Source organism: Penicillium pulvis (genome assembly GCF_028828015.1).
Source record: "Penicillium pulvis strain IBT 33274 chromosome Unknown contig_1_segment0_segment0, whole genome shotgun sequence".
In the NCBI taxonomy this organism is placed as follows: Eukaryota; Fungi; Ascomycota; class Eurotiomycetes; order Eurotiales; family Aspergillaceae; genus Penicillium; species Penicillium pulvis.
In genome coordinates this window covers 1,239,236-1,265,274 of record NW_026643074.1, presented here as the reverse complement: position 1 = coordinate 1,265,274, position 26,039 = coordinate 1,239,236, and the positions used below count along the sequence as shown (strand labels likewise).

General features: G+C 47.9%; 8 protein-coding genes across 8 annotated transcripts; 3 read left to right on the top strand and 5 right to left on the bottom strand.

Moving 5' to 3' along the window:
- Positions 1-69: 69 nt before the first annotated feature.
- N7503_003424 (ATP-NAD kinase-like domain-containing protein) lies at positions 70-1,535 on the top strand (the record flags this gene model as incomplete). The annotated part of the gene is made up of 2 exons (XM_057062971.1): positions 70-181; positions 244-1,535. 2 exons carry the CDS (start codon positions 70-72, stop codon positions 1,533-1,535), a joined length of 1,404 nt encoding a protein of 467 aa, XP_056923886.1.
- A 303-nt stretch (positions 1,536-1,838) lies between these two features.
- Positions 1,839-3,586, bottom strand: N7503_003423 (damage-control phosphatase ARMT1 family protein; the record flags this gene model as incomplete). The annotated part of the gene is made up of 6 exons (XM_057062970.1): positions 3,546-3,586; positions 3,424-3,494; positions 3,234-3,364; positions 3,056-3,168; positions 2,126-2,985; positions 1,839-2,069 (listed from the first exon to the last, which is right to left on the bottom strand). The coding sequence occupies exons 1-6, from the start codon at positions 3,565-3,567 to the stop codon at positions 1,839-1,841; spliced, it is 1,428 nt and encodes a 475-aa protein (XP_056923885.1). The 5' UTR covers positions 3,568-3,586.
- Positions 3,587-3,993: 407 nt separating this feature from the next.
- ppt1 (protein serine/threonine phosphatase PPT1) lies at positions 3,994-5,746 on the bottom strand (the record flags this gene model as incomplete). Its single annotated transcript, XM_057062969.1, has 5 exons — positions 3,994-4,032; positions 4,085-4,815; positions 4,874-5,309; positions 5,431-5,511; positions 5,597-5,746. The coding sequence occupies 5 exons, from the start codon at positions 5,744-5,746 to the stop codon at positions 3,994-3,996; spliced, it is 1,437 nt and encodes a 478-aa protein (XP_056923884.1).
- Positions 5,747-6,054: 308 nt separating this feature from the next.
- Positions 6,055-6,637, top strand: spt4 (transcription elongation factor SPT4; the record flags this gene model as incomplete). Its single annotated transcript, XM_057062968.1, has 4 exons — positions 6,055-6,132; positions 6,193-6,390; positions 6,467-6,519; positions 6,604-6,637. The coding sequence occupies 4 exons, from the start codon at positions 6,055-6,057 to the stop codon at positions 6,635-6,637; spliced, it is 363 nt and encodes a 120-aa protein (XP_056923883.1).
- Positions 6,638-6,768: 131 nt separating this feature from the next.
- gatA (4-aminobutyrate transaminase gatA) lies at positions 6,769-8,949 on the bottom strand. The gene is made up of 2 exons (XM_057062967.1): positions 8,354-8,949; positions 6,769-8,298 (listed from the first exon to the last, which is right to left on the bottom strand). The coding sequence occupies exons 1-2, from the start codon at positions 8,635-8,637 to the stop codon at positions 7,089-7,091; spliced, it is 1,494 nt and encodes a 497-aa protein (XP_056923882.1). The 5' UTR covers positions 8,638-8,949; the 3' UTR covers positions 6,769-7,088.
- Positions 8,950-10,838: 1,889 nt separating this feature from the next.
- On the bottom strand, positions 10,839-12,192 carry N7503_003419 (uncharacterized protein; the record flags this gene model as incomplete). The annotated part of the gene is made up of 3 exons (XM_057062966.1): positions 10,839-11,246; positions 11,306-11,630; positions 11,690-12,192. The coding sequence occupies 3 exons, from the start codon at positions 12,190-12,192 to the stop codon at positions 10,839-10,841; spliced, it is 1,236 nt and encodes a 411-aa protein (XP_056923881.1).
- A 2,414-nt stretch (positions 12,193-14,606) lies between these two features.
- On the bottom strand, positions 14,607-18,765 carry N7503_003418 (acetyl-CoA synthetase-like protein; the record flags this gene model as incomplete). Its single annotated transcript, XM_057062965.1, has 16 exons — positions 14,607-14,919; positions 14,974-15,080; positions 15,149-15,195; positions 15,260-15,557; positions 15,627-15,701; positions 15,842-16,277; positions 16,340-16,817; positions 16,874-17,045; positions 17,100-17,235; positions 17,290-17,426; positions 17,493-17,652; positions 17,730-18,062; positions 18,129-18,232; positions 18,285-18,291; positions 18,463-18,574; positions 18,648-18,765. 16 exons carry the CDS (start codon positions 18,763-18,765, stop codon positions 14,607-14,609), a joined length of 3,033 nt encoding a protein of 1,010 aa, XP_056923880.1.
- A 2,310-nt stretch (positions 18,766-21,075) lies between these two features.
- Positions 21,076-22,913, top strand: N7503_003417 (uncharacterized protein; the record flags this gene model as incomplete). Its single annotated transcript, XM_057062964.1, has 7 exons — positions 21,076-21,216; positions 21,274-21,585; positions 21,645-21,720; positions 21,781-22,163; positions 22,220-22,420; positions 22,480-22,589; positions 22,643-22,913. 7 exons carry the CDS (start codon positions 21,076-21,078, stop codon positions 22,911-22,913), a joined length of 1,494 nt encoding a protein of 497 aa, XP_056923879.1.
- Positions 22,914-26,039: the final 3,126 nt, after the last annotated feature.

Below are 26,039 nucleotides of genomic sequence, written 5' to 3'. Positions count from 1 at the left end.
ACCGACCGATAATTAATATATTTCAAGGTATTGCCGCCGTCGAATACTGCGTCTCCATGACTGGGCATCATGCAGAAAACGAAGTACGCAACTGAGCAAGCGGTCTGTCAAACCACCCTCTACGTGGAATCAACGAAGTTAGAACTGGATGAGGATGGACTTAAGATTATACAAAGGCAAAGTATGGTTCATCGTTCATGATAATCCCCTAATGAGATATAGCGAAGAATTAACAATCTATAGAACGGTTTGCTTGTCAAAATCCACTTGAAATCCGGTACTTGCACGTGCTTTGGGCTCAGGCAACTGCAGAGCAATTGACGATTCACTACGCGGCGGAGCGGCACAAAACGCTACACGCGGCGAAGAAAGTATTTCAGCTACTTGACCAGGGCACTTCTCCTCGAATCCAGGCCTGGATTCAGTTGCTCAGGGACCGTGCCTACGGTGATTCAAAGGCACGAAAGAATGTGAAGGTTTATTTGAACCCGTTCTCAGGCAAAGGTTCTGCTGTGAAATTGTACTATCGATATGCAAAACCTCTTTTCGACGCAGCCCAGTGCCATATAGACTTGCATGAAACTTGTCATTCTGGCCATGCTAGTCAGCTGGTCAGAGAAGACCGCGAAATTGATGCATGCGACGCCATAGTGTGTTGCTCGGGCGATGGTCTACCATACGAAGTCATCAACGGCATCGCGCTGAGAGATGACGCTGGTCACATTTTGAGAAACATTCCTGTTGTTCAGCTCCCTGGAGGTTCAGGGAACGCAATGTGCGTCAACATGTTCAAGACAACCAGCTTCTCCCATGCCGCGCTCTACACCATTAAGGGTATTCGGCAACCAATAGATCTCATGTCAGTCACTCAAGGAGACAAACGATATATTTCGTTTCTGTCACAGAGCGTCGGACTATTAGCAGAATGCGATCTTGATACCGAGAACATGCGGTTCCTGGGCGGCAAAAGATTTGCGGTCGGCTTCCTCCAACGCCTTTTCAACCCTCCCGTGTACGGGTGTGAACTCGCAGTCTACGATACCACTGGCCAGTCAGATTCTTACGCTGATCGTCCTGGCTGTCAGACCAATGAACAAAGCCGAAGTTTACCCCACTTACAGTTTGGGTCCGTCAATGACATCCTCCCGGACAGCTGGAAGCGCGAGCAACACCCAACATTGGGTATTTTTTTTGCAGGTCAATTCCCATTCGTGGATGCCAAATCTAAGGTATTTCCTGACGCACGGCCTGATAATGGACTGGTGGATATTATAATGGTGGATTCCGGAATTGGAGCTTGGAAACTTGTGCAATTATTTGAGAGAGTACCGGAAGGCAATCACTTGGCAATGCGCGAAGTTCATCACCGGAAAGTCTCAGCCTACCGGGTCATTCCCGTTAGGACTCGTGGTGCCTTTAGTATAGATGGAGAGAGATCTTCCTTCCAACCGTTTCAAGTTGAGGTTCATCCGCAGCTGGGTATGACACTGGTCCCACCGGTTGGAGTCGAAGAGCATAGATTAGGACATAATTAGGAGTCCCGCTATACTAAGAAAATCTCTAAGTGGCTGGATAATGGAAGATTAAAAAGAAAAGTGCGAGGTATGCATACTTTATAAACAATGAGCTCGCTGGATCATGGAAACTTCCGGGATCTAAACTGTCTATCTAAATGGCCTCTATGTGCACCATTCTATCAGTCTAGTCGGGAACCACTTATCATCTATGAGCTCATTCACCCGAGGAACCAATTATCATATCATCATCGCCATTAATCCATGTAAGCCAACCCCAGTTTTGTCCGACAGAGTATAGACTCAAAAGTCAATACTCCCAATTTAGGCCTTGCCATCGGAAAACGACACAACGGCCCATTTACCGCTCCAGGCCCACTTGCGAACCTTTTCATCACCCCCACCAGGCTGCTGGCGGAGCTTCTCGTCCACGCCGACAGGAAGCCCAACGACAGTATCAGCCTTGCAGGTGCGGAAGGCAAGCACACGGATACCAGATGTGGGACCCATGGGGCCGATGGCTGTTGTGAAGGCGGTTGTGGGGTCCCATTCGGCCTTAGTATAGTTAGCAACTGATTACGGTATTTGGGGGAGATGATATAGGAACTTACATCGTTGACCAGCTTACGGTAGTTCAAGTCGCCCTTGAAGAGAACAAGCTCGCTTTCCTTCAGGTCATCGAACAGCTCTGGTGCCACGTGTGGCAGACGCCAGTAGCCGCCCTGGGTAGTCCAGAATGCGTGAGGGCGCATGATCAACTTGCCATCTTGGTGGAATTCGCTCCATTGTTCGAAGAGGAAGCGGACATCCGAGACCTCCTTTTCTGAAAGTTGAGGGAAAGTCTTGCCCGAGTCGTCGGGGGCAGTGTAGAAAGCCTGGGGGTCGACCATGCAGTTGAGGAGGTCGGAAAAGTCCTTCGGTGTGACATCGGACACGAACCAGGGAAGGCGCTTAGGGTGGAGGACGATGGTAGTCGCCAGTCCGGTGGACAGCAGGTATCCGGCCAGGATCAGGTCAACAAACAGCTCAAAGCCGGAGTTATCAAGGACGATGTCGACGCGACGCTCGCCATCCTTCTTTTCTCTGCGTGCCTTCTGCATGACTGCGAAGGCGGCATCGAGATCGTTGACGAGAATGTTGCTCTGTGAGGCTTTGCGAGCCTCGGAGCCCTGCAATTTCTGGATATCCTCATATGTAAGGGAAGTCAAGAGGGACAGATCGGTAGCATTGCCCCACAGGCAGATCTCGCACATCTCCGAGAAAAGAAGCTTTTCGGCCGCCTCGATCTCCTCAGGAGATTTACCATCGGACCCTTTACCACTCTCAGCCTCTAGGGCCAATTCCCGGTACCGGGCAGCGAGCTCGATAACTGCAGGGCGAGATGACTTGAAAGTTGACATCTTCTGGCGGGCGAAAACATCGTAACCCTTCCAGTGCTTGGATAGAGCAAAGTAACTCTCAATGCGGCGGTCTGTGGTCAATCTCAGGGTCAGTATTTACGCAAAGTCATCGAGAAAACTCGATATGATGTTGCAACATACAAAGGTAGCACTCCGAGTAAAGCCAAGGCACATCGTGCCAGACCGGGTTTCCACGCTGCTCCAACTCCTGGTTGTAAGAGGCAATATCCGGGTGACCATCGTCTTCAATGGGCCTAATTATGGGTTTCGTCAGTAACGAGGAGACTGACCATTAATGGAGGGGTGTCAAGGTACTCACGTCAATTGGCGGTTGTGCTGCAGCTCATACTTCAATTTGGCCAGGTTCGCAATAATACCCTTGCCTTCATTCTCCTTCTCTGTGTTATTGCAGGATATCACTGTTCGGTGAAGGTCGTCGATGGCACCGGTCTTTGAGAGTTAGCAATTGACTTTTTCTCCTTTGAATAGTACTGCCGGCAGTGACTAACAATGATGACGGGCCATCGCTCGTTGGCCGACACCGAGGCAAAGCTCGATGGGTCGGATGTGAGATATTGAGCTGTGTATTGTGAGCTATAGTTCCAGTTCAATCACAGGTAACAGTACTTACGGGTCTCTGGATCGAATTCCATCTTGAATAGTGGAGTTAAGATTGAAGTGGGGTGAAGTTTAGCTCCGTCAAGGCGAGGGGAATCGCGGGGCAGAGGGCGGTGAGAGTGAGGGGAGGCCAAGGCATATAGCAAGCTTTAGTATTTAAATATTTATTCATGCGGACATTATGCATCGCGAATAAACCATTGATTTTAGGATAAATTTGGATATCCATATGTCAAGCCTACATACTACAAGGCATTTATGGAATCTTTAGACCGGAACCCCATAGCAATGCACCAAGGATTCTAGGTATAAAGGTCTATCATGGATCATGAATGTTATCCTCGGTGGCCACCAATCACATTCCAAAATTCGTGAAGACATCAAGTAGTTACATGTACGTGGATCTCTAGCTTCTTTTGCAAAATAAGAAAACGCCACCGCTTGCAAATCAACAGGGTTTATCACATCATTTGTGACAGAATTGAGTTCTGTGCGTATGCCTATACAAAAAGTCAGCTGAGCTCGATCAGGTTCATATTTCAATACACTTACCATAGGCTTAATATCAGGGTGAGGAACAGCCTCAAACACCTCATAAGCGAGCTCAAGCTCGGGTCCAATGTTGATATAGGCACCCTTGTTCTCCGTTGAGTCACAGTACCTAGGAGCAGAGAAGACGGTGATACAACGACCATCGTGCTCGACCTCGTAACCGCCCATGCGGACCTCGTGTGACCGAATAATGGCAGTAAGACCGTTGTTCTCACAGAAGCGCTTGGTAACATCGGGACCAAACTGCATGCCAACACCACGCTTGCTAGGTCCACGACCCGGCTGGGTCTGCGGGTCGGTCCAGAGCATCTCCATCATCAGGCCCTGTTGACCGGGCTGCCGTTGGTTGTGACGGTTCAGTTTGCGGACGTCGTCCAGGGTAATCTTGTCATCGGAGAAGAGACCTCCGTGCAAGACGAGGTACTTTCCGCCGATCAGGGTAGCCAGAGGAAGGGCCGAGAATGATTCAGAGAAGACCTTGAAGACCCGCTCGTTATACTTTGCCTTGCACTCGCCCTCAAATCCGTAGACCTTGTTCATGTCGTCTGTCTCATGGTTTCCACGGTTCAAGAACAGGCCGTTGGGACGGAGCCACTTGTATGCGTAAAGGAGCAAGGCAATCTCGCAGGACCATGATCCACGGTCCACGAAGTCGCCGTTGAAGAGGTAAGCGTGGGTATCGGAAGGCGAGCCGTTACGACGGAAGATCTCCAGAAGATCAAAGAATTGGCCTGTTGTGACGTCAGTCTGCATTTCCACGTTTTATCCAGTCGATCAATGTATGCATACCGTGAGTATCACCGCAGACGGTCAACTTCTTGCCAGTCTCAACACCAATCTCCACCATCGTGGGCTCATTGTAGACCAGTTCCTTTGTAGCCTTAATAATCTGCAAGACGTACTTGCGGTGAATATTTTTGCCGTTCTTAAATCGTTCAATCATATCGTCGATAAATTCCTGGGTCATCTTGCCGCCCAGGCGTGCTCCATCGTAGCCATCCTCAACCTTAATCGCCTCGATATCCAAGCCCTCGAATGCGGACGGCGGGTCCGCAACCTCAATAGCCTTCTCGAATTCTAAGCGGCGCACCAACTTTTCGCATTCTGCCAACTTCAACTTCGCATTCTGGTTGTTGGGCTCGCGCTTCACGACCGCCTTGAAATCCTTCAGGGCAGCCTTGTAGTTCAGGATAGCAGTGTTGGCAAGGGCACGTCTCCAGTAGGCCTAATCAAGCAGCACCAGTCAGCCAAGTCCAATATCCTGGTATCTCGCACCCATATTCGCATAGTGTGTTCGTTTGCTTTATTTTGGGATCGGGAGGACGGTGGTGGCTATAACGACTAACCTTGACGTAGTCCGGGTCCAATTCCAAAGCCGCGGTGGCGTCAGCGATAGCAAAGCCATGTGCCTCGACTTTGATTTGAGCCTTTCCGGAACGAAAACCAGACTGTTAGTGGAACTGATCGGGAAAAGAGCCGTTGTAACGGGGGCCGGAAACCGGGCGGACACACCTGAGCACGGTTGCAGAAGAAGGAAGGCTCCTGGTCATATTTCTCGATTGCTTGAGTATAAAAGTCGATGGCAGCAGGCCACTCATGTTGAGCGAAGGCCTTGTTACCCTGCGCCTTAAGCGCGTTGGCAGCCTCTTGGTTCGAAGCCATGGAATTTGTAGAGGGGCACGAGACCGACGATCGGGGTTTTAGTGCGGAGGGGATAAGGCGAAATTAGAAGAGAAGAACCTAGGTCCGAAACAATATCGTAATCAGGGAGAGATCCAAAGAACAAAGTCGCCAAAAAAAGAAGAGAGTGAAGGCGAAAGAAGAAAAAGGTCCCGAAGTTCAATCTGGTTCCTGGCGCTTCTGTCCGTCTCTTTTTTCTCCGGTAATGGGAGGCTTGGCACTCCAGAACCCTCGAGTCCGGACTTCTATCCTCTTTCACTCTTCAATCTCAAATCCATACCTACCACAAAATGTCGTTCTACGCCGCTCCGAACCAGCAGCGCCACTTGCGCGCCTGCATGGTCTGCTCTATCGTTCAGTCTCACACAGTCAGTGTTCATGTTCCTCATCCCAGCCCCCAATAGCTAGCTAACCTGGTGAACCGACAGAAATTCCAGCGCGATGGCTGTCCGAACTGCGAAACCTCCCTCCAGCTCCGTGGAAACTCCGACGCGATTCAAGAATGCACATCTCAGGTCTTTGAGGGATTGATCGCTGTCCGCGATCCGACCGTCAGCTGGGTGGCCCGCTGGCAGCGGTTGGATAACTATGTGCCGGGAACATATGCGACCAAGGTGACAGGAACTGTGAGTGGCATTGTTAGACCCTTGAACAATTATCGGGGTGATTGGACTTGGCTAATGGTTTTGTTTTTTTCTGTAGCTTCCGGACTACATCATTGGTAGCTTGGAGGATTCTGGTGTCAAATATGTTCCGTACGTGACCTCTTGCTGCCGCTTACTTCGATTGTTTGCATTGAATCGTTTTTTATTGCATATACTGACAGATCCGCTTTGCAGTCGCGATGGAACCACCGGCGAGGAGGATACTTGAAGCTTCGACCCAAAACCAATACCCAGGACTGTTCCTACGTACAAATGCTGCTCTCCGTTCGATGAAGGCTTAGCTCTGGATACCCTTGTTGAACATGGGACCAAGTCTTGCGTTTCGTTTGGACCAAATGGGAGATTTGTACATTCTCTTTTATACTATTGTTTTATCGGAGTTGGAGTTGGAAGCATTGCGCTGCTTATATCTTTCTGGGCATATGGTTACAAGACATGCTAGCAGGAGTTCAAATAAGCTATATGAAGATTTCAGATCACAGTGGAATCATTCGATTTTGATTGTGACATGAAGTATGTCTATTGAATGTACATGGCCCATTCCAAGATGGCATCACTCGTAACAAGGCAGAAACAAAGAAATATAAAAGGAAAAGTCGCTAATTAAATCCGATAAAAAAGGAAACCGTTTTGACAATCCAATCTGATGTTGTCCGAACTTAGAGGAGCTTGATGATCTTCTCGATGCTCTCCAGGAGGATGTCAGCGTGGTGCTGCTGGAAGACCAGCATGGGACGCAGACGAACGGCGTTAGCACCGCTGCCACCAATGTTGACACCAACGGACTTGGCCTTGACCAAGAACTGGTCACGCTTGGGAGTGTCCCAGGCAATGAAGGTACCCTGGCCCTTACCACGGAGGTTCTGGAAGTGCTCGGGGTACTTCTGGGCAAGGCGCTCAAGACCAGCGTACAGGTATTCACCGGTGATGCGGGTGTGCTCGACCAGGCCGAGACGCTCAACCTCTTCAATGATACCGCGGAAGATCAGGGCACGGGCTGGGTCACCCATCCAGGTGTTGAATTGACGGTAAGGCTTGTTGGGGCGCAGGGCAGGGTTGCCGAAGTAGTAACCGGCAGTCTGGGCCTTCTTGGAGAAGGTGACCATGTCGGGAGGAGTATCCAGGTTCCAGTGGTCGTGGGCCCAGAACTTACCGGTGGCACCAATACCGGTCTGCACCTCGTCAACGATGAAGAGGACGTTGGTGCGCTTGGTGATGTCGCGCAGACCCTGGAAGAAAGCGGGGGAGGCGTGGTTGTCACCACCCTCGGACTGGATGGGCTCGACCATGACGGCAGCAACGGGGTTGTGGTACTCCTTGATCAGGCGCTCAACCTCCTGGAGGCAGCGCTGCTCCTCCTGGGCGTTCTCCTGGACGTGGTCCTCAAGAGGGTACTTCAGCATGGGGAAGGTAGCCTGGGGCCAGTCGAAGGCAGGGATATCCATCTTGTGGATTGCCTTGCTGCGGGTGGTGGAGAGGGAGCCGAAGAGACGGCCGTGGAAGGCATGCTTGAAGGACAGGATAGAAAGCTGGGGAGAACCGGGGCCCTGGTTGTTCATGGTGGACAGGAGCTCCTCCTCGGTGAACTCAACTTCGGGACCACCACGCTGCAGCTGGCGGTAGTACATGAAAGCGGCCTTGTAGGCGGTCTCGTTGGCATCAGAACCAGCCATGGCAGTGAAGACCTGGTTCAGGCCCTTGGGAGCAGCCCGAAGGGCACCGGTCTCCAGGATGTGAGCCCACTCGGAGGAGGGGAAGTTACCCAGAGCCGGACGGTTGATCAGGGCGCTGGCCATCTCGGGCGACTTAGCAACCTCAGCGAGGTGGGGGTTGTTGTATCCAACGGGGATGGAAGCAATCTGGGCGTAGCTGGTTTGGATATCAGTAGTTGTTCTTCTTGTTAGACGGCTATGATGTCACTTACACATCGAGCAGCTTGTTGCCATCAAGGTCGAAAATGTAGTTACCAACAGACTTGTTGTAGTCAGCCAGCATGTTGATGCTGCGCACATCAAACACCTTATCGAGCTCAGCGGTGGCAGCCTGGTTCTTGGGGCCAGGAATGGCGGTCGAGACCACGGGGGCAGCGGGCTCGTTGGGGAAGAATGGCTTCTCGGCCGCACTGAGGCGAGCAGTGGTCGAGAGAGCACGAGCAGGGACACGAGTCGCCATGCGCATCTTGGCGCCGTATCGGAGAGCGGAGGCCATTGTGAATTGTTTGATGTTCAGAGGAATTTCAAAAAGCAATGAGGTCAATTGACTCTCGTGCGGGGAAGGGCGGGTTGGACAGGCTGTATCCAATGCAAGAAAATCAAATCAATCCCAAGTGAGGCCCGAAATTCCAGTGAGACAGTGAAGAGATATCGTGGAAAAGAGATACAAGAACGCGGGGCAACCAGATTTATATCAAAAGAAAGTGTTATCGGTCTGCCCTCTGGAGCTGTTGGAGCTGCTGGTTCCCCGCGTGGATACGATTGGATCTCGGCGGCGTGAGCCAATCAGGGGCTGCAGAGTCAGACGAAACGCCGAACAGTGCAATAGGATCCTCGACGGATTGAGAAAGTCTACGCAGGTGGATTGCTGTCCGGCTATTCAATATGGTAAAACTTGCTCTCGTTGCTCCATATTTTTCGGCGCCGAGTTCCCAGGTTGTCAGGGAAATTACACACAGCGGGATATGTAAAATCAAGTCCTAATTTGAAAGTCGATCCAGGCTTATCAACCCGATAAGCCTATCCTTATCAGCAGAGGCGCGAACTGCCGCGGTGCGATTAACCATTGCAATTAGATATCCTCTGTCTAGGTTTGATCTAGAGATCTTGCTATTGCTATGTGCACAGATGATTGGTTACTCAACTATGTAGCTTAAGTTATGAATACTATATATCCAAGGGTGTGGAATATTTGCATGCTTCTAATAGTACCTAACTTAGGGCTCCCCGCATACCAACCCGGACGATATATATAGATTGGTGTCATACCCTTCACGCACACATACCTATCAATCTCAACAACAGCGACCCCGCCATAATTGAAGTAAACAGTGAGAGCCACTATAATGGGAACATTTCCTTGAATACACCCGGGAGTTCATATCGCATACATTTGTAAAAATCCTAGATAATGCTCATGCACCTTCCCAAAGCGACCGGCAACGATAAGCACAGATAACTAGCGGTGTATACTACCATGCAGCCTCAGTCTCATCTCGTACCTAATAGTACATCGATGAAGTGGTGTAAATTCCGCAAAAATTTCTCCACAACCGGTCCCATGACCCCAAGAGATCCATTGCCTCTCGGAAACCCATTCCTGATTGGGATTCGTCCCAATTGGCGCTGTAGTGGATCCCGTCTAGCCTTCTGTCTACAAATCGGTTACTGGCCAGTCAGAATCCATTAAATTGAGCCTCCTTTCATCAAATGGGCTTGTGGTTTAGTGGTATAATACTCCCTTAGCATGGGAGTGGTCCGGGGTTCGATTCCCCGCGAGTCCATCTTTTTGCCAATCCATCATTCTGATGGTGGGGCTAATCAATAGATTGATATGTTGTGACGGAATTTTATTTTGAATTATTTGGATGAAAAAATGAGATGATTGTCATATATGAAAGTAGGCCAGCCTTATCATAAGCGGTTCCATAACTCAGTTGGTTAGAGTGTGGTGCTAATAACGCCAAAGTCGAGGGTTTCTTTTTTTTGCCTATCTTTTTTGTTCCTGGCGTCCCATGCTTGCAGAGAACTCGCCTCATCATTTCTTCTATCGACTTCCCTTCCTCTTTTTTTCTTGTTCTATCCAACTAGCCACCTACCGCAGACTGGGAGGGCCATATTTGAACACCACAAAAATCGTTGAACACCCTCACAGCCCGCATTTAAAGTAGCGCACGCACTATTCGAGATTCTGGCCGCAGGACGGGCTAGTGAAGAGCTTCCCATATTTTCTCCGGTTTACGCAGCGGTGCATTTTTCTACTTAGCCTATATAGACTGGAGAGCTCCTTTTCACGTATTCAGTAATTGATGATGGCGACGCATTGACTCCTATGAATTAGCTCTTGAAGACATGTCTCCAAAGGATCTTCTATATCCTCCCCCATTCTCATTTCCGCTGTCCTAAGCTGGGAATACTCTTTCAATCATGCCATTAGTCTCTTCGGTGATCCGGGGACTCAGAGAAGTCCCTTCTCTTCCTTATCACCAAAACTATCTATTGTAATTTCACTATTGTTTTCCGGGTGAATATTGTGTGCATGATGTTCATTACAAGCCAGGAAGGCTGATCATAAAGTATGGACATTATATATACAAGAGCTTTTTATATCCTAAAACCCAAATCACCACCAAGAACCAAGACAAACGAGGAACATGGAGTTTAGCAGGATTTTGAGAGGATTGAAAAAGAAGGACGTCAAAAAGCCCGGCCCATACCAACCGGCGACTCCACCCGCCCAAACGAGGTGGATGATTTACCGCTGGCAGTAGAGGTATAAACCATAGGATCTTGTTTCTTCTCAATATCATCAGGTGATATAGCACGGTTATCAGTCCCCACCATATCATTATGATACGCAAGCCTAGACTCAGTCCACGTCTCCATCTCGACGGTACGCAAGATCTCAAAGCGATCACTTTCATAACCCGCCTGACGTGAATCCGAAGCATGTTTCATATGCGAGTTTCGAGAGCGTCCGGTCGAAGACCAGAGTCTGTTCGAGCGATTTTGGCGGTTGTAGCCGTAGATGTTGCTGGTTGACTGGAGGAGGCGGGGGAGGAAGGTTGCGATGAGTGGGCGGAGGGCTGGTGCTGACGAGCAGATCTATTGTTTGTTAGTGGCTTTTATATACTTTAGCAAGTAGAAGGAATGCCTTCACATACCAAGCCTAAACTGATCTCCACGGCGGCAGCGACAAGGATTGGCCATCCTTGCCAGGTTTGGTCATAGCTGGCTATTTGGCTTCTCCAGACGTATACTGTGCGGACGGAACCGGCGACGTTGACGACGGCGCCTAGCCCGAAGATTGAGATCACGGCTAATCGTTGGCGAGTGGGGAGCTTGAGACTCCAGATGAGGGGCATTGGGATTGTTGTAACTAGGAAATCGGTGAAGATGTTGATGACACTGGCCGAGAAGACGATGTCTCCGTCGTTCATGCATTTGTGTGGATATGTGGGTTCGACTTCCCAGTATGCTTTGACGGGTCTGTATCAGATGTTAGTTGAAGTGTCTAGACCAAGATCGTGATCAGAAAAGGAACTCACGAGCACTGGAAGATGCTAAGGAAAGTGAACATGAAGACGGAAAGCGCGACAAAGATCATGGATCCGATAAAAGCCCAATTGTAGATCACAAAGCTACCCTTTCCAGCACCAAGAAGCCGTCGACAGAACCAGAGTAGCGAAACTTTGGTGAAACCCGATGACCATGAGAACATGAGCTGGAAAGCCAGATTCAGCTTTTCGATAGTGGGGAACCATGTCACGGGAATGTCCCAGACGTGTCTGTTGAAGCCCCATTTTTCGCTTGCAAGCGAGGTGACGGCAACCATTGCAATGGCGAAGACCAGACCGATTACAATCAAAATATCGTCGATACCGGCGGTGGAAGTAATGCGGAGTCGAGTATATATGCGGAGTATTGTAACCACAAACGCCAGGCTGATGCATACAACATTGACAATTAGGACACCATGTCCACGAGTCACCGGGTCAACGTAATTAGGAGTTGGCCAATGCGCCATGACGGCGGCTGGGGGAAGTTGCATGATGGGGTAGCTGATGTATAAGGATTGGACAGGACAGATCGTATTGGGAAGCGATGGTATTAGTGGGGAAGCATGTGCAGCGCCATATTCTGGTTAGATAGTCATAGAGTTGATAGTAAAGAATGTAAGAGTGTCGGAAGTCCTAGGGGTGCATTATAGGAGAATTGAAAGAACGAAATAAAGTCCCTCATCGAGGACCGGGATCTGGGGAGTATGAATTATTTTAATGACAGGCCGAGACCACAGACCCATGGAAGGATCCTGGGAGTTATATTAAAAACACTAAAGAAGTTAAAACCTAATTAGAAACATCTACTTTGATTCGTGTTCAGCCTTCTCCAAGTCGGGACTATGGACGACTCAGGGTAACGATCAGGCGACTCCATCTGCACATCACGGTAGCTCCACATCTCCGACGCGATGAGCCTTGGGTACGGCCCACTTAAGATTCACGCGATCACAAAAATGGGACCAACTCCGAGGCGAAGTGGAGCAGGAGGCGAATTAACAACTGACAATTGGTACATTGTAGATCCAGGTACCCATAGTTCAGCGCTCCGATCCACTCGGAGCGAGACTGGTCTGATGCATACATGAAAGGCCATTGGTGTCAGATTCCAGCCCCTGGTCAGCTCAGGCACGAAATCCGATCACCGAGTTTGCTAGTGAGTTAGGTTACATGTGCACGGCAATCGTGTCGGCTAGCACAAGACAAAAGCGCTAGCCGAGGCAGCGCCACTTCTCATTTGTTCCGCTATACCGAACAGATGGAAAGACAAGCGATGCGGGGTATGACTAGAATTTCCATCAGACGTGGAAGAATCTCCATCCCGGATCCACTGTACGACACTTTTCTACGTGAAACTCCACACCGGGTCCAACTGCCCCTCCGGAAGAGGCGCAGAATTGATTTCCACACCCCGGAGTTGTGGGTTTTGACCTACGGACAATCATCGCTGCGAAGTAATTTCGACCCCTCGACTTTGGCCGCTAACAACCGCCACCATGGAAAAGGGTTACAGAAAAAATTTGCCTCTGCCTGACATCATATCCGTTTACCCACTCTGCCCTGTGCCTGCCATAGGTACATTAGCCTCGACACCTCGGCCCATATGATACTCACTGGCCCACTCTAATCTATACTCATACGCAAGGCGGAATCTATAGTGCCGTTCACAAGTGCACGGTACCTGCCCGCACTAAGCCCTGTCCTGCTACCGATCGAGACCCTCTTTTATCCCGAAAAGATCAGACCTAAATGGGAATCCGTTGTTTTTTCTTCAATATTCAGTTGAGTCTGAGTTTCGAGTGAGGCGAAACAATGGGGTTTCAAATCTGAAAAGAACAAGATTTCTTGATTTCTTGACACGACGGCTGATTTACCAGCAAACCTTGGAACGAGCAACATTGCTGATCCGGATCCCAGACCGACGGTCATCACTCATTCACGTATATCTCCAATTCTATACCGAGTGACAGAATTTCGGCCGAGTCAGGTGGGGAGTTTCACGCTGATTACACAACAAGACCCACATATAATTGACTGAAAATAAGGCCGGATGATCTGCGTGAACTATCACATTCTTCCTTCCGGCCGGGACCCAAAGATCGAGATCTGATTCACGGCTCGAATTGAAGACCCATATTAATGCCCAACTTTCTTCAGCACTTATCAAGCGGGTCTTTGGAATCCATGGAATCTGATCAATCATTTCCCCTGACAGGTCGACTTCATTCATACTGCAGTATTGCACTATCAGATTTCGGGACATGACCTAAACCGGTAAATTAAGAATAAACTATCTGTCAACGCCCTGCAATGCAGCTAAATTAGCTGTGCGGTGTCGCTGCTTCTGCCCAGGTGTCTTCCAGAAGGCAATACTCTGTACAATATCTTGTTATACATTCGCTCGATCTTTATGAATTAGATGAGTTTGCTTATTATTGACCAAAGTCAAGCAATTGCAGATATAATCTCCTTAGCTCCGGGCTCCAAAATTAAGTATGAGGCAAAAGTGGAGATTTGGAGTCATATTACATCACAACGGTAGTTGATGGTAGATTGGGCGCCGAAAATGGCTACCTAGGACGCCGTTTTTGGAGCTCTTTTTACCGCGTCTGAGTCATCATTGAGCCACGTCTGATTACGTATACAGACACTAACCCACTTTATCATACTAAGGGAGAAGATTATACTAACTATTAGATTGCATTGTGTGTTAATTATTCAGCTGGAGAGAGGGTTAGCTAATGTAGATATGGAAAAAAAGGTGCCTACTGACTAGTTAAAAGTGCAGTAAATAGGGGTCTTAAAGAGTGTAATAACATCCTCTAGCTACATAAACGTCGACAAAACAAGATACTAGGCTGATAAGCAATGCCGATAAAAGCATGCCTTTAAAATATTGTTCGACTTAGGAAAAGAAATTTTCCCCACGCCAGTACTCATACATCCTGTCAAAATCAGCAACTGTCAACGACGACGCCTTAGCGAGCGTTGGCGAGTGAGATTCAGCCAGCTTAGTCTCTACCCTAGGTATGCCAGCTGCTTCACGTCCAGGAGTCCCCTCTGTCAGTGGCCTGGCCTTGAAAAAGCCAAGGATCTTGACAGCAGGATTGAGTGACTGATCCGACGCCTCCGGTGAAGACATCCTCTGAATCCAAGTATCGAAAGGGATAACGGGAACGTCCAGGTTCTTAGCCATGCGGTTGACAAAAGTATCCCACCTGAGATAGTTGAGAATAAATACAGGTTTGGTAAAGATAAGCGTTGGGACTTACTTTATGGGGCGTGGGTGAGCCAAGTGGAGAATGGGCGGCACGGTTTGGGCCTTGGTCAGCTCTATAATAATCTGGGCGGCTTTGTCGACAGGAAACCAGGCAATGTCCTGGTGTAAAGTAGTGCGCCTTAGCTTGAATTTTCTCTAACGGGTGTTATCACGACCAATTTACTTACCTCTTTTCCGGCAGGGAGGCCACCACAAACTTTCGAAGACTTAACCACTGCATTTAGAAGTGCCATTAGCAAAAAGAGGCAATGACAATAGCTGAATACTGTCTAACTTACACATGGGTAGCCAATCAGTTACGTTCCAAGCTCCATTCGTGGTGGATCCTGAAAGTTGGCCGATACGAATAGAGCAGGTTGTCAGAGGCGCAGCTTCAAGTAGCTTTTCACCAATGTATTTCGACTGCCCATAACCAGTCGGGGCTACAAACCGAGGGTCGGCAGTAGCCTCTGCAACCCAGCCGGTAGGATGTGCTGATAGTACACTTATCGAGGACGTATTGAAAATACGAGGATGTTCCTGTAGAGGAGATGTAAGGGCGAAGTTGATGAGATTAACCACGCCATCCATGTTAGGCTAAAAACATCACACGTTAGTGGGAGAGACAGGTCTGCGGCTGTATGCATAGTTGATGTAATACCGTACCTTGAAGGAATTAAGCCCAAGGTTGAAGTCGAGTCGCCAAGCGTTGTGAATGATAAGTTCCACAGATTTGTGCATCTGTATGTCCGAAGATGGTATCAGAATTTGTTCTCTTGCCGGGGAATACGGATTTTATTGCGGGTAGGTAAACTCGCCTGTTCAAACAAATCCTTGCTTATACCAAAGTTAGGCAATGCCAAATCAGCATCCACCATTACCACGCGGTCATTTGACAAGATATCGGGATCTATGCCTCGCTTGATAAGTGCAGATCTCTGTCGCTCCGGCCCAGTTTCCGAGCTGGGGCGGTTTACCGCGTAAATCGTGCCGACATCTAGGTCCCTCACGAGCTCTTGAAGCAAGTAGCACCCCAGCGTGCCAGTGGAGCCTGTTAGAATTACCGCAGCTTTCTTTGAGGATTTGAGTCTCCTTATGTATTCGCTCTCTGTTTTGTTTAAAAGGTCGACTTTCTCTTTCATGATCTCAGATGCTGAGCGAGCCTGGAAGGAAGAGGTGAAAATCTGATAAAAAGACGCGCTTAACAGAGGGAGCGTCGAGTTGAGATATACCCAGTTGGCGGGAATATTTTTCACATCCTTTCCTTCGGATCGAAGAGTTGCCAGAAGACGGTTTCGGATCATCGTTGCTTGAAGACTAATCAAGCTCAGAGTTAATAAAATAGAGGACAACTCGGGCTACCATGTAGGGGCAAATACCTGTCGCATCCTTGCAGGAAAATATCTTTCTCTACATCCAGCTCACCTCCATCAGGGCGCATAACTCCCGTTACGAGGTCTTGGACGTATCGGCTGAGAGATTCGAGGGATATGGACCTTGGAAGCGCAATCCCCGAATTGGCCGAACTTTCCACAGCTTCATAGATAGCATCAATTTCATTGGCGTAGAGCTCCAAAGCACGAGGTCGCGAAATAGTGCCCTTCGGAGTTAGAGGGAGAGGTTTCTCCCTAGAAGCAATGAGTATCATCTCTTTGAAGATTCTACTATGAGTCGGTGCAATATCATTGGCTTGTGAAACGGAGGGCCAGATAGCGTTACGATACTTCGCAACGTCGGCATCGTCAGTTACATCGATTTCTTGACCAGACGAAGGCTGTACGAGAATTCCGTTATAGAAGCGGCCACGACCAAAGTAGATGATGTTGTCGACCAAAATATTTCCCTTGATAACGTTCTCTGCGAGTTAAAATGTCTCTTAGCAGCAGATTCTTGGTCCAGGCGAAATGTCTTACCGAGAGGCCCAGGGTTTGTCTTTTCACCAGTGCTTAGCATCAGTTGATCGTCAGCGCGTCCAACAACTTTGAAAAAGCCTGGTTCAGTAGGATGCATCTCAACCAAGTCAGAGGTGCGGTAGATCCAATTTTCTGTGTCATTGAAGACACTGGGATAGTGGGTTGGAGTGCACTGCACAATTCGAGTTAATTATACGCATCGGGACTGAATATAGGGTCGACTAACGGGGAAGCAAATCTCGTAAGCATTATCACCATGCTTTTCAAATATAGGTTTTGCGTTCCTGGTGACTTGGATATATTCCCAATCTTTACCATATGGCTCCTTCGGAGCAGGCTGGGAGAGAACTCCGACCTCAGTGCTGCCACATGCTTAGCGCCTCATATCTCGGTGGTTAAATAGCGGTGTCACATACGTTCCCCAACCGTTCAACAGGCGGACTCCCTGAGCCACTAGAGCATTGCCGATAGGTGTCGGAAGCGGTCCGCCTCCTGTACGGAGCCACTCAAGTGTCGTTAGAAATCGGACGGCTTCAGGATCTTTCGACCATTCCTGTTACGTTGAAATCAGTTCGGCGACCTATTCAGTTGGTAGAAACTGGCAGGTAAAAATACTTACAACGAGATTTGAGGGGGGCCCAGTGCCTATTTGCACGCCTGTGTTCTTCCAAGCCTCAAGGACCCGTTCTGGTGTTGGACGAACCGGTGGCTCTTGTGGTGGAAAACAGGCAACGTGACTACCGCACGCAAGAGGGTATCCGAGCACATGAAAGAACCCCCTTTCACACGATATTAGTGATGATATTCAAACGAGAGATTCTGTCAACAGGGTGTGAAAAATATCAGTATGACTCACATGCCGTGAAATGGCGGAGCTGACTGTATCCCAATTCGCTTTCCACAGAGGTCATGATGGCCATAGCAAGGGATCCGGGCCCACTGCAGTACCCCAAGATGGCTCAGAGGGATGGGCTTGGGGAATCCCGTCGAGCCAGAAGAGTGAATGATCAGGGCTGTTTCCGAACTATCAAAGTCCGACTGAAGGGTATTGAGTGAGGGAGAGAAGCACGAGACTGGGTCATCATGCAAGTCAAACAGGTCGTCGAAAAGCGGTGCCTCCGCTATAGGTAAGTGATTCTCAGCCCTGACCGCATCGATCAACGTCTTCTCGGTCCTGTCTGAAGAGCCACTGCAAGGTTTCAAGAAGTTGTCAGCCTTCCAGAGCTTGTCCATGAGCCAAGGCGCTAGTTCCTACATGATTCCCACCGTATCCGTTACCTTTAGTAGGTGGACAACTCCAGATTTTGCGTTCCTCGGGCTGATAAGGAATGCAGTATATCCTGCACGCAGAACTCCAACCTGCCTTGTCAGCAGAACTACAGTGGAGCGAAATATTATTAAGCACACTCACAAGAATACTGTTATATGTTATGGTGTCTCGATTTGCTAGGAGTGCCAAGACCGGTCTAGTGCCGGGTTGTGGCTTTCCAATATGTTCATGAATGGATAAAACAACTCTAGAAAGTGGGAACCGAAAGCTTATTAGTATGTTTACAAAAAAGGCTCATGTCTGAGTTGAGATTCCATACTTTTCCGTTGCATGCGCAAGATGCTTCCAGGTGATGTGCTGTAAGGTTCCATCAGGTTTGGGATACACAGCCCAGGTATGCTGAGGTGAATGCTCGGCATGCCATTCCACCACTGGAACATGTGTTACCAGAGTCAGTAAATGTAAAAGATGTCTAAAACGAGAACTGGAGCCAAGGCAACGTACTCATAGGGAGATTAAGAGATCCATCAAGAGGAGGTTGCTTGAAAGTCCCTGATGTTTGACCATGGGTGGTGACGAAGTCGTCGGTCGATAGGCGCTGAGGAACCTCGAGGCTAGGCATTTTCTGCTATGATAAAAGTATCGCAATCGAGCTATCAAAAGACTACGCAATAGCAAACTGGCCGTAGGTGTCAAGATGTAAGCAATGTTAGACTTTTCTAAATCTTCTCGGTGATGATGAAAGAAATATGTTATGGCTTATGATTCCGAATCAGAGAGATGTGCAGCAAAAAGAGATCGTTAGTATTCCGGACCACAAAAGTGACAACATATTGAGACTTCGGAATAAATTCTCAGGTTCGGCAATAATACTTTTTGTTCCGGAAAAGAGCTAACAAGTAAACGCAACCTTCAAATGCAGTCCTATCAAACGCAATCCCGTATGTGTAGTTCCGTTATATGCGGTCCCGTCATGCCTGATTCCGTTATACGCAGTCCCGTCATGCCTGTTCCGTTTTTAATTACGGTAGCGGGCCCTCGCTATAAACTTGTAAAAGCTACGTGGGTCTGGTTATGGCTTTTCCGTGGAACTATGTGCGGATAATTATCCGATGCCAAGTGTCCATTTCTAATTGAATTTGATGATTCATTTAGACTTTTCAAACGATTTTTTTCATTTCATAAATGTCCGAACCCAATAATAATTGAGACTTTTTCGTCTACTTCAAATCCCATGATCCCTAGGGCCGGTCCTCGAATAACACTAACGTCCGACCATCATGGTCTTAGACCGTAATTTGCATTGTGAAGATGCAAAGGGACTGAAATACTAGAGCTGTATCCCAATCTAACGATTATTAGTTGATCAACAGTCATATGATATGCCTATTATAAGGTTTCCGGTTTTGGTAGAGATCGGCACCAGGAGCATAGCCTGAGTTAGTGCGGGTGCCGCCCTGAGCGCTCCCTGAGTACGCCCTGAGCACGCCTGACTACTCCCTAAGCAACTCTGAGCCCTCTTTGAGCACGCCCCGAGTGCCTATCTCGAGCCAGTCCCTGCGGTCTATTAACTTGCTTCTAGATTCTTGCCTGCTCCGATGCTAGCCGGGCTACACTTAGTGTTCCTGGGAGCTTAGCGATATGACGCCTATTGTGTCGCTACAGTGGTCTACCCTTACGTTCTGCGCTTCCCGTCGCCTCGATCCACCTTACCGCAACATTGGACCTCCTGGCCGAAGGGAGATACTAGTAATCTAATACTAGTAAAAGCTTTATTAATAAACCACTAGCAATATTCTCACGCAATAAAGCAGCAGCACTAGTAGTAGATTCCATTTACACCGACCCCTCGCCGGAAGTTAAACTCTGGGTTGAGGTAGAAATGTGACGATATTAATATTTATGAAAGGACCAAACTTTGTATAGTCGCAGCAACTAATCTCTCTTATGTCTAGTGGTGTCTGCCTGTTAGGCAGACACTCCTAATATAAGATCCCAAAAGTCGAATCACCAACGGAAAATGAACAGTGACTTCGTGGACCGCCAGGAGGAATCTTTTCTCTCATAATTGTCTCTTCCGGATTGCTGTTCCTATGTCTTCATTGGAAACATGACTTTTGCCATTACCCTAGATATGGCGGTTGCTTAAAAGGTCCACTTCAAAGTAGCCGGAAATTTGACGATAATAGCAGAGCTCGGGTCACTAAAGCTAAGCTTCACTCGGGCATTTAGGAAGTAGTGATAAACATCGCGTTCATGGATGGTTATCTCTAGGTTCGTTATCTTGCACAGAAGTCGTATCAGCAAGAGTGATCCTTCATGCTGTCATCTCATGAAATTGGAATCACCGTGCTTTGAGAGGACCAATGGCTGTATGATATAGTTGTTTCACCATGACCTGTCCTGTTATCTTCCTCGGCTTCTAGTTGCTAATTCGCAGGAACAATTGATTTATCCTTATGGAATTGATCATTTTATGGTATGATTGGAAGTCCTGGGGACTTGGTCGCGTCACTTAACAGGTTGAAGAATCAGATCCCTTATTCTTCATGTTTTATTTGCTCTTCCCCCTGCCCCTCCCTTAGAATCCCGTCTTATAGGACCCTCCATACTCCGAGTGTGAAGATTGACCGCCACTAGTATAAGTGGCTTCGTCACCCCCACCTTTATAATGCTTTGTGCATCCGCTTGCCCGGCTATTTATGAAGTCTCGTATTGCGCATTCACATCGCCACGAAAGACTAAGCTAAAAATACTCATAATATTCCCCGCATATTCTACATCACCCCGCTTTTACTCCGGATGTCCGAAAAGTCGAGCCCTCTACAGACCTGATCAGAACTAGCTAGGGCAAGCATAAAAGCTTCAGTCTTCCCTGGAAGTAGATAGAAGCGGACGCCCACAATATTATATTCGTCTATGTTATCATAAAATGGATGAATTCGAAAAGCCTGTCACTGCCCATATCGAGGAGAGTCTCAAGAAAAACAACGATGGCACTCATGTAGATCTACAAGCTGCCGGCTGCAATCAACTACAGCCTCGGCCCTCCGCGGACCCGAATGACCCGCTGGTATGTGTCTACCCAGAAAATTGAAACTTAGGGCATATCTCTGAACCGTCATTATAGAATTGGACAGGTTTCGAGAAACATACAACCCTGATGATCGCCGTACTCATGGTTTTCAGCGGGCCATTCGATGGTGCATCGCCTGCCTCGGGCTTCAATGTTCAGGCGAATGATTTCGGTGTCCCCGTCGCCGACATGCTTGAAAGCATTGGCACTCAATCGATCATGCTTGGAATAGGGTTGTTCATCTGGGTGCCACTGTCTAACAGATACGGTCGAAAGCCGATTTACCTAATTTCTGCCATCACCGCCATGATGGGATCTCTGGGCTGTGCTCTTGCGAACTCACTGGGTGGATTCATCGCGGGAAGAGTATTTCCACCCGGGACCCAATTGCATCCAAACAATCTATTAATATTTGTTTATCATAGATGGTCAATGGTTTTGGATGTTCAGGGCCCATGTCACTGGTCTCACTGACCGTTAAAGATCTTTTCTTCGTGCACGGTATGCGCTAGGCCCGCATTTGGGATTTGGGTGGAGGAAACGTGCTAATCTAACCTTCAGAACGTGGGCAGAAAATGGGATTATGGACACTCTTCTTTGGAATCTCACCCTACATTGGATCTCTTCTTGACGGTGTCATGACTACATACACAAGCTGGCGATGGATGCAATGGCTTACATTCTTCTTTTGGGTATTTCTCACCGGAGGTTGTCTCCTCATGCCTGAGACACTTTATTACCGTCAAGCAGCGCCGGAAAATATTCCCCTAAGGGAGCCCTTCTGGGAAAGAGTCAAGTTAAGAAGGTTTGAAGGTGATTTAACATGGCATTCGTTTTATCGACCCATTACTATGGTTTGGTATCCTTCTATTCTCTTCCCCTCAGTCTACTACGCAAACGTTTACGGATTTTCTGTTTATGGTTTTCTTGGCGTCCTGCCTTTTGTAAGAGATGGTTATCTCCTTCTGTTCGTGATGTTTTCTAACAAATTTCCTCCTAGGCCTTTGGAGAGCTGTATGGCTTTAACTCTGTTGGTCAAGGCTTGGTAACACTAGCATTCCTCGTCGGTACCATAATCGGAGAGCCCATGGCTGGGCCCTTTTCCGACTGGATAGTTCAAAGGCAGGCCAAGCGGAGCGGGGGCGTGCGATGTCCAGAGCAGCGTTTGCGCGCCATCTGGCTCGGTGTGGTCTTACTACCAGTGAGTTGTCTCGAAATTCTTGATAATCAAGTTCACAGAGCATCTTATACTCTATCTAGATCAGCCTTATCCTCTTTGGGTGTACGATCCATTATCACACACACTGGATCGGCCCATGCATTGGCATGGGCCTCTCCGCATTTGCGATTCAGATTATATCTACGGTATCGTAAGAACCCCCTACTAACTCAAATTACAATTCATGAACTAAACGCCTACAAGAGTCACATACGCTATTGATTGTTATGATCATGCTGCCGGTGATGTTAGCCTTCTCTACAACTTTTTGAGACAATTATTCTCTTTCTATGTGCCTTTCTACATCCACGGATATGTTACAAGTGTGGGGTACGCATGGGCGTTTGGGATCTATGCCATCATCAGCATGTGCTTGTCCCTTCCATTAGTGATCCTGAATCTCTATGGTACCATAATCCGCAATAAATTGGGGCACATTTACGACGCAGGACAGGCAGAAGTCGAGATTACATGATCTGCTAGCAATAACGAGCCTATCCCACGGGGTAAATAAGATGTTTTGTGATATGATGTTAGTGCGGATCAGGAATCAAGCCGCCATATCCGAATGTTTTCCCAGGTGTCTATACGAAGAGTCAGGTTGATTGGAAATCAGCTTGATCTTCTCAGTGTATACATATATACAAAACAATCAATGCAAACATCTATATAGTCTATCAAACCACGGTATAAACATATTGTGCTCTTATCCTACCTTGGCTAAGCATGCTAACTGTAAGGTCTTTCTATTCTTTCTATCCTTTGAGTAAGATACTAGTGCCATATACATAGAACTAGCATTGATGTCCGTTAACCCCTAAGCTCCAACTTCTTGTGCTGGTACGATAGTTAGCATTGAAGATCTTTTACTCAGTGAGTGTTCTCTTCAGCGAATTGATCCTAATTTGACATTTGCAAGAGTCACAGCCCCAACCGAAAAAGGTATTGCACGCTTATTACCACGGCTATCTCCTGCGGTGCCAAGCTCAAAGGCACGACACATGGACCTACAGACAGTTCCGGCGCCCGTGGTTGAAGTTCGAGGTACGGCATTTGAAGTCGGCTTCTATGTTCTACACAGCGACTAAAGCCCAGACGATAGTGAGACTGCCTCAGCCCGACTAAATTAGGCTGCAGATCATTCTTGCCAATAGAATGAAAATGCCATTCATCTAACAAGTCTAACACGTCATTGAGATCTGCGTCCGGCTTGCTGCTATCCTTCATCTCCCGATCGTGTAATTGCCGAATCACTTTGACGCCACACGGCATTCAAATCTGCCGTCTATAGCAAATTTTTTAGCGATATGATGAGCAAATCACCGTAAGCCAGATCGCCAATGCTAATGCTGTAGCTAGTGCCCAGGTCCGTGCTTTTACAGACACCGCTCTCGATAGGTGGGCAGAACGTACTGCTGGATGTGATCCCGTGCGAGAAGAGGGGCATTTATCGTCGTCTTTCTTTCGAAGCACCGAGACCTGTTGCATTTTGTGTTGAGTGAGAGACCTATTCAGGCTTATTACTAGCAGCCTAGCAGATCGAGAACCGGGAAGAAGGTGGATCAGCCAACGTGCAGGCTATGGAGAATCGGAAGACGAAGCTCATTATTCACGGACCACCAGCCTTCGTGAGTATAGCTAATCTAGCATCGATATAAAGGAACCAGGATCTACTTGCATTGCTCGCGTCTCTTGAGCAGGAAATGAGGCTCGTCTCTTCGATTTCTCTGGAGTAGGGTCTCGCTGGGCGACAATCAAAAGGATATCAAAGTAACAAATCGTATCAAGGCAAAGACGGGCGGCTCTTCTTCTCTGATGTAAATACAGCTGTATATAATTTTCAGTAATTAAGACTATCATGTTTTTTCAAAGACTGAAAGCTTCTGAATAAGACTAAGGTACAGCAGCCCTTGATCTCTATGGAATACGAGAGCAGCTTATAGGGCAGTATCTCGGTATCTCGCCCGATGTCCCATGCCATACCATCAAGGCTTCATAAAATAAAGATGGTTGTAACTTAATCGGGCCTAGTCAGTCTCACTATCGTCTTAGTAGTAGGACTTAAGATAGTATCATGTTCTTCCCTGCCCAGGTGTCAAACCATAAGGGTCGAGATCTGATTTATGGCCCACTTGTATTCTAGGCCCATATTGATGCTAGAATTCCTTTTCGGTGCTTATCGAACGAGTCTTTTGGAAACCATGGATTTTGATTTATTTTTTTCTATGACAGGTCGACTCGGCACCTAAAATATTTCGCGCTGTCAGCTTTCGGAGCAAGACCTAAGCCAGGATCGGGCTGTTTATTAAGGGCATAGAAGCTTGGTTTGGCTACATTGTGCCACTCCTTGTTTTTCTACTCTGTACATGGAAGCCACGGAGTCCGTATTACTCCGTGCAATATTTTGTTATATATCTGCTCAACCCCTCACAGATCAATAATCGTTGTTCTCACCATTATTGTTCCAAAGCCAAGCCATTGAAAATAACATTTCCTTACCACCGAACCCAAATATGAAGATCAGCATATCATTAGGGGTTTAAAATTACTTTGATATAGTTTCGGTGCTCGTGGCTGTGAGGTCCTCGGTACCACATGTGAAGGAGAATGTCAAACAAACACATATACTCATCTCACCTCAACTGATCTTTTCTTTTTCCCCAACACTCATCTCACTTTGACACCGAGAAATTCATGCTCGAACTCAATTCCACTGACCTGTCTAACATGATGAATAGACTCACCAGATGCAGGAGTAAATGGCCCCCATGCACCCCTCGTTTCAGGGGTCGACGGTCGCAAACAAAGCAAAACGAAACGAACTCGTGTTTCAAGTCCAAAGACCACCCCAAGAAAAAAGGAGAGCCAGCTGAGACTTATGGGAAACAAGGCTGATGTTTGCTCTGAGCTCCAGTATTCGTTTTTGAGCTGCTAGCTCAGGCGTCCCATAACAACGAGCGGGGATGCCGGGGTTGTTCTCTTCCGAAGGATTCGGGATGCATCCTTACAGGGATCAACGTGTACGCTTTGCTAATAAAACCCGCTTGTGGAGTCCATGTTGTGTGCCAAGAGAGTTGTGTCATACGCTATACTCTTAAAGAGTATGCACTGCGAATTGCTTCGCTGATCAAGCGATCTAAGACGCCGACCGACATTGATCTTCATCAGGTTGGCTAAGAGTACAGATTGGATTGCACCGAACTGCGCCTCAGCTAAGCTCTCATGACTACAGATTATAACAGTTGAGTCTTCGCGATGTCTTTGTGAGCAATAGATTTTGCATCTCTAACCATCACCACACTATAGCCTGCTGTTTAGCCAGCTTCGAGATCATGATCCTTATCAGGAAAGATTACAGATCTCTTTGATTTGACCGCTTTGACCACATTGTTTTTTTGTACAGCTTTTCCTGAGCTTCTCTAACGGCTCAGCCGCCATCAAAGTGGATCCTGATCCTAGAACCAACAGCTAGACTGGAGGCTGAATGGTTACAACGCATCGTCTAGGCTGTTGACTAGACAAGGGCCTGCAGGGCTATCACCAGGAATATCACATATGTGCTGCTGTGACGACACCGCTGTATGCCCAAGAGCAGAAAATA